The following is a 10,208-nucleotide window of genomic DNA, read 5'->3' on the forward strand; positions in this document are numbered from 1 at the left end:
GCGATGGCGGCGACACGTGGTGGGTCGGGAGTGGCTGCGGCGGCCGGGGCGGACGCGTCCGGTCCGGGACGGACATGTCCGGCGGCGGAGAGAGAGCGAGGCTAGGGTTTCGTCTGCGATTTTGAAGGGAGGGGGTGTTTATATAGGTAGAGGGAGCTAGGAGAGTCCAAATGAGGAGCGGTTTTCGCCCACACGATCGTGATCGAACGACTGAGAGCATGGATGGGAGTTAGATGGAGTTAGGGCCAGTTTGGAAGGGTGTTGGGTTGCAAAGAGAAAGGGGGGGTTTCGGGCTACGTGGTTAACCCTTGGAGTATCAAACGACCTCCAAATGGCACAAAACTTGACAGGCGGTCTACTGGTGCTATACCAAGGCCGCTTGGCAAGACTCGGTCCATTCCGAGAACGTTTAACACCCGCTCACAATGAGAGGCAAAAGGGGGACGCCGGAGGGCATAGGAGTGCCGGATTGCAAAACAGACAACGAGGAAAATGCTCGGATGCATGAGATGAACATGTATGCTAAATGAAAGGCACATGATGACATGATAAAATCAACACGCAAGAAAATGGCATGGCAACAAAGGCGAATAACTGGCTGACACCTGGCGCATCGAATCCGGGGCGTTACACACTAAGTGTCGGCAACCACACAACAACAATGTATCCGTCAGTAATTCCTTAATAACATGTTATGTGTCGGCAAATGTGTGAGCCTTGACAATTTTTCAGTCACCGTAGGTAGGTACTTAGCGACCTAACATGTGTCGGCGTACATAGGGTGTATGGACACGGATAAATGGTCGGCGTAGGTGGACATGTGTCAATCGTTGGAAGCTTGACCCGCGATTTCGGTGCGAGGGGAGTTTTTTTGGGTTTTCATGCAAAATAACCTCCACACGAGCAAACAATCCCCAAATCAAACAACTCCACAACCCTAACCCGTGCCTGTCGCCGCCCACCTCGCCCTCAATCCACGGTCCAGCCGCCGGCCTCGCGCTTGACCCATAGTCCGGCCACCATGGCCGCTGGCCTCGCGCTCGACCCCGTCGTCAAGCCGTCATCCCGGAGGTCGGACTCCCTCCCCCAAGCTCCACCCCGACATCCACCTATCGTCGCACTCTGCCCCCTCTCCCCGAGCTCCCTCCCGAGATCGAGCCGCCGTCCTCGCACTCCACAATCCAACGACCATCCTTGTGTCCCCCTGACATCCAGCCTCGTCCTCGCAAATATCCGTCCCTGCTACTGTTGGGGCTCCATCGTCGTGCTCCCGCTGCTTTCAGATCTGCTGCTATCGGGGCTCTATTGTCAGCCTCCCTTTGCTGCCGGACATGCTGATACCAGGGATCCATCTTCAGGCTCATTACGCTGCTGCCGGACCTGCTGTCGAGGCTCCATCTCCTTCGAGTTTCGCCCCTCCCGAAGCCAGCCGTCCCCGTGCCTTGAGGTTAGCGTCAACTCCTCCTAAGTTTTCCTTTGCTGTACTGCTGCACTTAATTCATATGTCGTTGCTTGTGACAGTAGACAATGGTACAAGAATGTGCTTTTGTTGCTTGGTTGTTTTGTACTGCTATTGCCTGAATAATGAATAATGATTGTCGGTTCACCGATGCAAAACTAACACTGCCGCACTATCGAAATTCAGATACTAATAAGCGGTATAATTATGTCATGAACTATTCTAATATCCCTGTTTGTGGTGATTGGGTTGGTGTAGGTGAGTAGACAATGAAGCTCGAGGCGTGATATGACGCTCGGTGTAGGTGGCCATGGTGGACCTGAAGCTGTCTGAGATAAGCGATGGGGTCAGTGTTGTGCTCCTCCCGTTCTCATTAACCAAATAGTGCAGAGTGTGGCTGCATCACTGGTGTATATATCCACTTGGACCACCAAAATCAAACTGATAGCAAGAACTAGATATAGTGTTAAGTTATAGTTCGTAAACAAATCCATATTAGTTCAGAGATCCGCACAGCAAATTTGTACATTTAGAATGACCACCAAAATCCAGCAGTACAATTAACTATATTGGAAGAGTTTATTTGATCAATATGTGCACATGAAACGACAAATTAACCCGTGTGAACTATCCATGGAATTATGCAATGCACAGACAAATATTCGGACAACATGATGTTTCATTCCGAGGCTATAGTCACATCACTGAAACCAAACAATTATATATGATTCCCCATAGATAGATTGCACCAAACACTCTGGTTACTTGCCTACAGCTAATTATTTTTCTTAATGCTAGGGAGGTATCAGATTATGGAGCTCGGGGATATGTCTTGCCTGTTGTCTGAACCGAACCAGCAGCCTCACTCTCTTCTTGGTCTTGAATATCAGTGAGCTGCTTCTCAAATGTCCCATCGCATAACGGCTGTAGCACCCTGAGCTCCTCATTATCTGCTCCATGATCAAGATCCATAGACACCGAGAGTCGCACACTTGGCTGCAAGGTTTGCCTGGACGACTCTGAATCGAAACCAATCCTAGATTGGGAGCTGTATGCATATTCCATTTGCGCAGATCCAGCCAAAGCACTTAATTCACAGTCCGCAAAATAGGCACTCTATGTAACGCAAGGAAAATCTAGCTTAGAAATATACACGGAATCTGCACTGCGCTTGGCTAAATCAACTTACCTATCCACCGGGTCTTTACATAATCTGACATGATTGTTAATTATCAATCTTCCATGAAAAAAATCCAACTTACCATTCCAGTTTGGCGGACATGCACTAGAGGCATTAAACCAACAAAGTTGACACCTCAGCTTTGAGTTATGCTGAACTTTTTGATCTTTTTATTAACCACATCGGTGGTCTTAGAAAAATTCATGAGTAGCAACACAGACTAAGAAATTGCTATTTATCATATCTATGATATAAGAAGCCGGAGACCGAATTCTCCGACATGGAGGGATTCCTTGAGAGCACATCAACACCTGAAGCTGCTGCTATTGCAGCTCTACACTTTTTCTTCTTTCCAGACACCCGACAGCCCGAGCATACAAGAGCAGCAACACGAGCTGGCCTTGCTGTGCAACATCAGCAGAGTGCTCTTAGTGCAGTGGAACTATTCGGGCGTCTCCGACGACAACATACTTGATACTGAAGTTGAAGAGTGTAGCACGGTTGATGAGCTGAAGCGGCATGAAAACATTAACTTCTATTAAAAATAAGGATATTTCCATGTTTAACCTTATTATCGATGTTCATTAAAATTGGATATGAAAAAGGTGCACAATGACACATGAAGTAGGTTGTGCCCCTTTTATCGCCCGGTGCAATGTACGGGCATTCTTACTAGTAATAATTACATGTAGGCCTATTTTTGAATGCCTATTTTTCAGTTGTTTTGGGAATTAGACTAAGGAGTAATGATTGTTATTGGCTTGTTGCAGATTAAAGATGCCAAGAAGACAACTAATGTGCCAGGAGGTGCAGGTACTAATAGCAGTTGCCTCTACTTGTTGAAGCTTTAGATTTTTGTTTCCTCTTCAAATAGATGGTAACCTCAGCTTCATCCTCAATGGCTCATGATATTGTAGTATCTCTTCATCTAATTTATACATTACAAGTAAACTGAATGTGTCAAGACAATGCACAAAAGAGGTGCAACATAACTACATAAGGCACAGCCATGTTTCCTCTATAGCATCTAATAGTTCAGTACAATCTACTATTGCCAGTTCTTAAATATTATTACAACCTACAACTCTTAATACATGACAAGCCCATTTCTTTATAAACTACTACTCCTGTTCTTAAATATGACAAGCTACAGCTACTACTATGAGTTGTTAATATATAACACTGCTGATCAGGAATCCTATCTTATGGTATTTATTGCCAAGTTTGTACGCATCATCTTATCCTTTATAACCTTTTGCAGACTCATAGAGCTGCCATGTTAGCTTATTAACTTGCCACCAGTCTAAACTTTTGAGTTGCAGAATGGAATATTGTAATTCTGATGGTGTCATGCGGCTCAATTAAGAAACAATTCTGCGGAAACATATTGATAATCCACATCCTGATCTTGGTCAAATATGTTACAAACTTGAAAATAGCCACATCCTAATTCTGCATCCTTTCACCTTGTAGTAGTTTTGTTTGTTTGTTGTCATACCTAGCTTATTTTTGAGAATGTGTACCACTCGTCATAAGCATTTCTGTGGCATATATGCACAAGTAGATTTTCTGGGAATGCTCTTGCTAATAATTCTGGGACATGGAATCAAAATGAACTCAAGTGTGTTGATCAAATGATGTTGAAAAAAATAGTAGAACATTGTTTCATGTGGTGATTGATTCCTGTCGAGAAGGAAGCCCGCAACACAACACTTCACCGCATAGGAACAAATATATTCGTGTGTATTCATGGTCATATAACAATGTTACTCTTGCATGAACAATCAAGTATAAGCTAGCATGTGCTGCTCTAGCCTAACAATTTCATCTGAGCTTTGAACAACTTTAGGATTAATTGCACTTACATGACAAATTCATATGGAATATTTTCAAGTACTTAGCCACCTAGCATTGGATGTGAGGAGGACTTTGAGTGTCATGGAACATACATGGCTGTTAGCAGTATTTTGGACCAACCAACTTCAATCATTTCTTGAATCTTATGTGTGTTCTAGACCATTTGGTGCTTCAAGTGTTTTGGAGTAGAAACTTTGTGCTCATGTATGTGATTTGTGTGTTTTGGACCATTGTTTGAATTAGTTGAGACTAGCAATTAGTGGCCCTTTTTATGTGACTTGTGTGTTCTGGATGGTCAAACTATGCTTGTGAACCTGTGTGAATATATATTTATGTACGTTTGCGAACCTATCATCGTTGTCGTCCAATATGTGTTCATCTTGATGCTGTTTGTGGATCACATTTAGTATATGTTTGTGGATCACTACCTTTCCAACAATTTATCTGTTGGTAAACATATTCTTGTACAGTAATTGTCAGTCCTGGTTACTACCTAGCTAGATAGAATAAGTGCAGGAAATTGTACATACCTAGCTAGACAGAGTATGTGTCGTCCAAGGTATGTACCTATCTAGACAACATAAGTGTCGGCAAAGGTATAAATCTTCCTAACAGAACAAGTGTCAGCAAAGGTATAAATCTTCCTAACAAAACAAGTGTCAGCAAAGCTACATACCTAGCAGGAAAACTTATGTGTCGCCAAAAGTGGGGTCTATGTTCACATCTCATTTGTCGCCATAGCTAGGGTGTATGCCCACAAATCATGTGTCGTGGAAGGTAGGTGTATGTGCACAGGCAAACTGTCGGCGTAGGTAGGGTATATGCCGACTCAAAATGTGTCGGCAAGTGAACTTCTGTTGGCAATACCTTTCCCCACAGCAAGTCCTCCGACTGTTCAGTCTTCTGTCAGCATATGTGTTAGCTACAAATTATGTGTCGGCAAAGACACCCTATGCCGACAGATTGATGTGTCACCAATACTTGATCGTGGTGTAGTGGAGGCTGGGGCCTGAACTCCACCCAAGATACAAGCGATAGCTCGTGGCTCCTGGAAGCCCCCAGCCCCTCGTCCTGATGCTGGTCTTCATTCCTCCTTGGCGGCGGTGGCAGAGGAGGGAGGCCTACGTTGCCTTGTAGGCGATCCTCACGAGGCTGATCCCTCCAGGCCCCCTCGCGACGCTGGTCCTGCCAGCGATCCTCGCGAGGCCGGTCACGCCACCCTTGGCGAGGGCCACGGTCTTCCCATCGTCCTCCACCTCTTCCTCCTCTGCGGCCATAGCCCTGATCACTGCGCTCTGGGCGTCGACCACCACACCCTTCTCGCACGGCCCTGAGCTCTTGACATTCGTTGGTGTTGTGAGTGTGGAGGTCGTGGTACATGCAGTATCGGCTACCCTTGGATGACTCTGGCTGATCTCTGCCACGCTTGGTATTTGGCTCAGCTGTGAGCACAACTGCTCCCTTGCGGTTCACGTCCTTGGCTTTGGCCTTCTTCTCTTCAGGATCAACAGCCGGAAGCTCAAGGAGGGAAAGGCATCCCTCCTCAGCCCTGGCGCACTTAGTCGCCAAGTTGAACAGCTCCAGGGATGTGCACAGGTCTTCATGGTTTGCTAGCTACTCTTTCATCTTGATGTCTCCGACACCGTCAGAAAAGGCTGAGATGATGGCCTCCTCAGTCACCCTAGAGATCTTGAGTCGCACGTTGTTGAAGTGATGGATGAACTTCTGCAGGGTCTCTCCTAGTTGCTGCTTGATGCGGCGCAGGTCACTCATGGCTGGGGGCCGGTCGCGAGTACCTTGGAAGTTGGCGATGAAGCGAGTGCGCATCTCGTCCCACGAGGAGATCATGCTGGGAAGTAGGTTCAGGAGCCAAGTGCAGGCGCCATCCTTGAGCACCATAGGAAACCAGTTCGCCATGACCTTTTCGTCTCTGTTGACCGGCTTGATGCCCAGCTCGTAGAGCTGGAGGAACTCCACGGAGTCGGCAGTGTCGTCGTAGCGAGGAGGCAGATCCAGCTTGAACTTGCACGGCCAGGCCACGCTGCGCAGCTCGACGGTGAAGGCGCGACAGCCTGCGGTATCCATTGGGGGCCTTTGATGACATAGTGCATGATCCTGGGGGTCTCCTCACTGCCGCCAGGTGCAGCGCACGGTCTTGGCGCGCTGGAGCAGAAACGCGGTCATGGCGTGCTGGCGTAGGGAGCACGCGAGCACCTTCTTGAGGGCGAGGGACTTCTTGGCAGCTCCTTTCTTGCTGCACGGGTGCTGGACGTAGTGGGTCCCATCCAGGAGCCGCGCACCTTGGAGCCAGGGCGCCTTCTTGGGGAGGAGGTGGTGGAGGCGCCTCCAGAGCCGCGTTGCCTGCGCAGGACGGAGGATGATGGAGGGAGAGGGATGGTGCAGGGAAGCCCCCTGCGGCGCTGGCGAGCTCGGTGATGCGAGCGAGCCACTCCTCGTAGAGGTCGTCGACGGGAGGGTAGTGCAGGAGCTCACGCACCAGGAGCAACATGGCGTGCGCCTCCGCGGAAGCGCGACGAGCGTGCAACGACGAGCCTGCTGGAGTTAGTGATGGGGTGGCGGTGCGGCCCTCCCGTCGCACCGAGGGATGCAGAGACGACGCCTGCTGCTCGTTCCCTGCTGGGCCGGTGGCAGCATGGGCGGCAAGCTATGGGGAACGGCGGGGCGGCCCACCGATGGGAGCCATCTGGGCGACGTGGGCGACGAGAGCAGCCCGATGCTCGGCGCGGGCTCGGCAAGCGTCAGCCATGGATGCAACACGAGATGGAACGCGAGACGACGGAAGAAAAGATTCCGGCACACCCCTACCTGGCGTGCCAAATGTCGGATTACGGGTTCCAGCAGACCCTTGAGGTTCAAACTCTGGGGTGCGCGCAAGGTTTATACTGGTTCAGGCCACCATTGTGGTGTAATACCCTACTCCAGTGTGTGGTGTGGTGGATTGCCTCAGGGGCTGCTGATGAACAATACAAAGGAAGAACAACCTCGCGAGGGATGTTCTTGTGGTGGTGTTGTCCCTTGGGAAGGGTTGGATTCGGATCCCTTTCTACTGTGGTGGCTAGCCCTATTTATAGAGCGAGACCCTGGTCCTCTTCTCAAATATTGAGCGGGAAGGGCACCAACAATTGGCCATTTTGAAGGGGAACATCTAGTACACTTGTCCTTACTAAAGTTGGTCTTCGACTGCCAAAAGACTCTGACGATGACGCCGTGTTGGGCTCCACGGTGACCTCCATCCTGCCGCTCTGCTGGTCTTGGTCTTGTTGCATCGAAACGGTAGCCTTTGCTTGATGCCTTGGCATGTGCTTTCCCTCTTTGCACCGAAGAGGAAACAAGGACTCTGCGCAGGCCGGCTCCCGCCTGGCGTCCGCCTAGCTTGGGTCGTCATGTCTTGCGTCACGGGCACCTTGCGAGGTACCCTGGCCTTGATCTCCCACCTCCTTGCGAGCCTGCCTGACCAGGCCGCCCTTGAGGAAGCTTCATGTCATCCGCCCCACGAGGCTTGGCCCCTCGCGAGGGTCTTGATCTTTAGGTGATGAAGATGGGCTGTACTGGGCCACCCCTTGAGCCACGCCACAGGCCTCAGGCAGGCAAGTCTGGGGACCCCCGTTCCCAGAACACTGACAGTTTCATAGTGAGAGACTTGTAGGACGGGGTAGAAAGACAAATTTAACCCTAAAGGAGGGAGAGAAATACACAAAGTGCGTGTGTGTGATTCCGATGTCCACAGGGAAATGAGATATGTATGCATGTGAGAGATTGCACAATTCATTCATGTATCACTATCTAGCGATCGTGGACGTGCATCGCTTGAACATAAGTCAATGTCTACTTCGTATCCTGGCTAAAGGTAAAATATCGATTCAACGCTATAAAGATTGGACACTCACATATCACATTTTTTCTATTTAAATAAACCTTTTCAGTTGTGCATGCCAAAGTTACAGTGATGTTTCTTCAAACAACCAATGTAGCTATCATGTACATGCACCATTGTTACTCTTGCATTCAAATTCATTAGTCTTGGATGATTTAAGTTTCTATTTTGAAGTAATTTATATAATATTCATATATGAATTCAACGGGTACGCAATTTATGAAATGGAGGCTATGTAATAATATGAGGTAACACTTTTAAGTAGCTGACTACAATATCCATTTCTTTTTGTGCGCCTCTACACTAACACGTCAATGCATTATGTTTAAAGTAAATAACCAATGGCACTAAATCATCTATTTACATGAGAAATACATAGGCTCAGCGTTTGATCCCTTTTTTGTGAACGCGCCACTACACCCGTGTGAACGTCCAAGTTATAAATCATCCCGAGTTACTTTCTTTTTTATGGTGTGGACTTCACACTAGTTATTAACTACTGACGCGTGCCCCGTGTACACAGTCTAGCATGACCTTCTAGCTAGCACGGTCCAAAATTAGTTGAAACCGGATATGAACGATCCCGCGGGCGGCAAAATCTCCTGCCTCCTTCTAAAATTTCCGCCACCTTAGTCTTTAGCGTGCGAAATCCCCCTTTTGTCCTTGGTGCACGGAGACCAACAGTTACAATACCGCCCTCATCTACATCATAGGTCGGGGCTGCTTTGGTAACTTCCGGTTTCCCCCACTACACGGCACCCCCATTTCCTCTCCCTCTCTCGCAAAAAAGATTAACTCCACAGCACCAGAGCATCTTACATCACGCCGTCCGTACTTTATCTCCCTTTCTCCCCTCCCCTCTCGAAACCCTAGACTGCTCATCCACCAGCGTACCATAGCCCATTCACTGCCAGCGGCGTCCACCTCGCCGGATCTGCTTCTACGGCCGCATCTACACCTCCCACCTCCCCTAGAAACAAGTAGACTGCTCATCTAGCACTGTACCACAGCCCATTCAGTGCTGGCCTTGTCCACGGCGTCGGATCTACTTCGCTAGTACTCTCTTCAACCGCCGCACGTCTGCAGCGGCTCATTCGTACTCCCCACCGGAGACGCTTCGTCCACACCCCCCGGAGCCGCCCCACCGACGCCCCCGTCGACGGCCTCTGATCCTCTTCGCCGACACCTTCCTCAACCCTACCGGAGCCTCTTCCCGACACCTTCCCCAACCCTACCGTAGCCGCTTCGTCGACACCATCGTCAACCCTACCGCAGTAGCTTCGCCTATACCATTCTCAACCCTACCGGGGCCGCTTTGCCAACTCACAAGTCCACGGCCTCAGATCCGCTTCCTTGCACCCTCATCCAACCTACCGGAGCAGCTTCTGACGCCACGTCCATGGCCGTACATCCGCATCGTCGACACCACCCTTAACCCAACCACCGGAGCAGCTTTTGACGCCCCGTCCACGGCCGCAGATTTGCGTCGTTGACACCATCCTTAACCCAACCACCGGAGCAGCTTCTGACGCCCTGTCCACGACCGCTAATCTGCATCGTCGACACCATCCTTAACCGAACCACCGGAGCAGCTTCACCTACACCCTTGTCCACGGCCACAGATCCGCTTCTCCCACACTGTAGTCCACCCTACCGGAGCCGCCCCACAAACACCCTACTCGATGGTTCAAGATTTCCTTACCGGACCCCGACAGCCAGCGCAGCATCATCACCCTTGACGTTTCTAACCTGATTCCCACTGTCTGGAGAGATGCCAAGCACCCGCCACGGCCTAGGTACTTGTCACCTTTAAACCC

At 49.5% G+C, this 10,208-nt stretch overlaps 1 protein-coding gene across 3 annotated transcripts; it reads left to right on the forward strand.

Annotated features, from left to right (window-relative positions):
* Window positions 1-923: 923 nt before the first annotated feature.
* On the forward strand, window positions 924-4,752 carry LOC123133971 (uncharacterized). Of its 3 annotated transcripts, none has more exons than XR_006465450.1 (3): window positions 924-1,447; window positions 1,718-1,805; window positions 3,410-3,662. XR_006465450.1 is itself a non-coding variant. In XM_044553347.1 (3 exons), exons 1-3 carry the CDS (start codon window positions 1,022-1,024, stop codon window positions 4,538-4,540), a joined length of 477 nt encoding a protein of 158 aa, XP_044409282.1. In that variant the 5' UTR covers window positions 924-1,021; the 3' UTR covers window positions 4,541-4,752. The 3 variants fall into 3 exon arrangements, 2 of the variants coding, with proteins under 2 accessions (XP_044409282.1, XP_044409281.1); XM_044553347.1 differs by lacking the exon at window positions 1,718-1,805 and adding an exon at window positions 4,533-4,752 and having other exon boundaries at window positions 3,410-3,452; XM_044553346.1 differs by lacking the exon at window positions 1,718-1,805.
* Window positions 4,753-10,208: the final 5,456 nt, after the last annotated feature.

This window comes from Triticum aestivum, chromosome 6B, assembly GCF_018294505.1.
Source record: "Triticum aestivum cultivar Chinese Spring chromosome 6B, IWGSC CS RefSeq v2.1, whole genome shotgun sequence".
Taxonomy (NCBI): Eukaryota; Viridiplantae; Streptophyta; class Magnoliopsida; order Poales; family Poaceae; genus Triticum; species Triticum aestivum.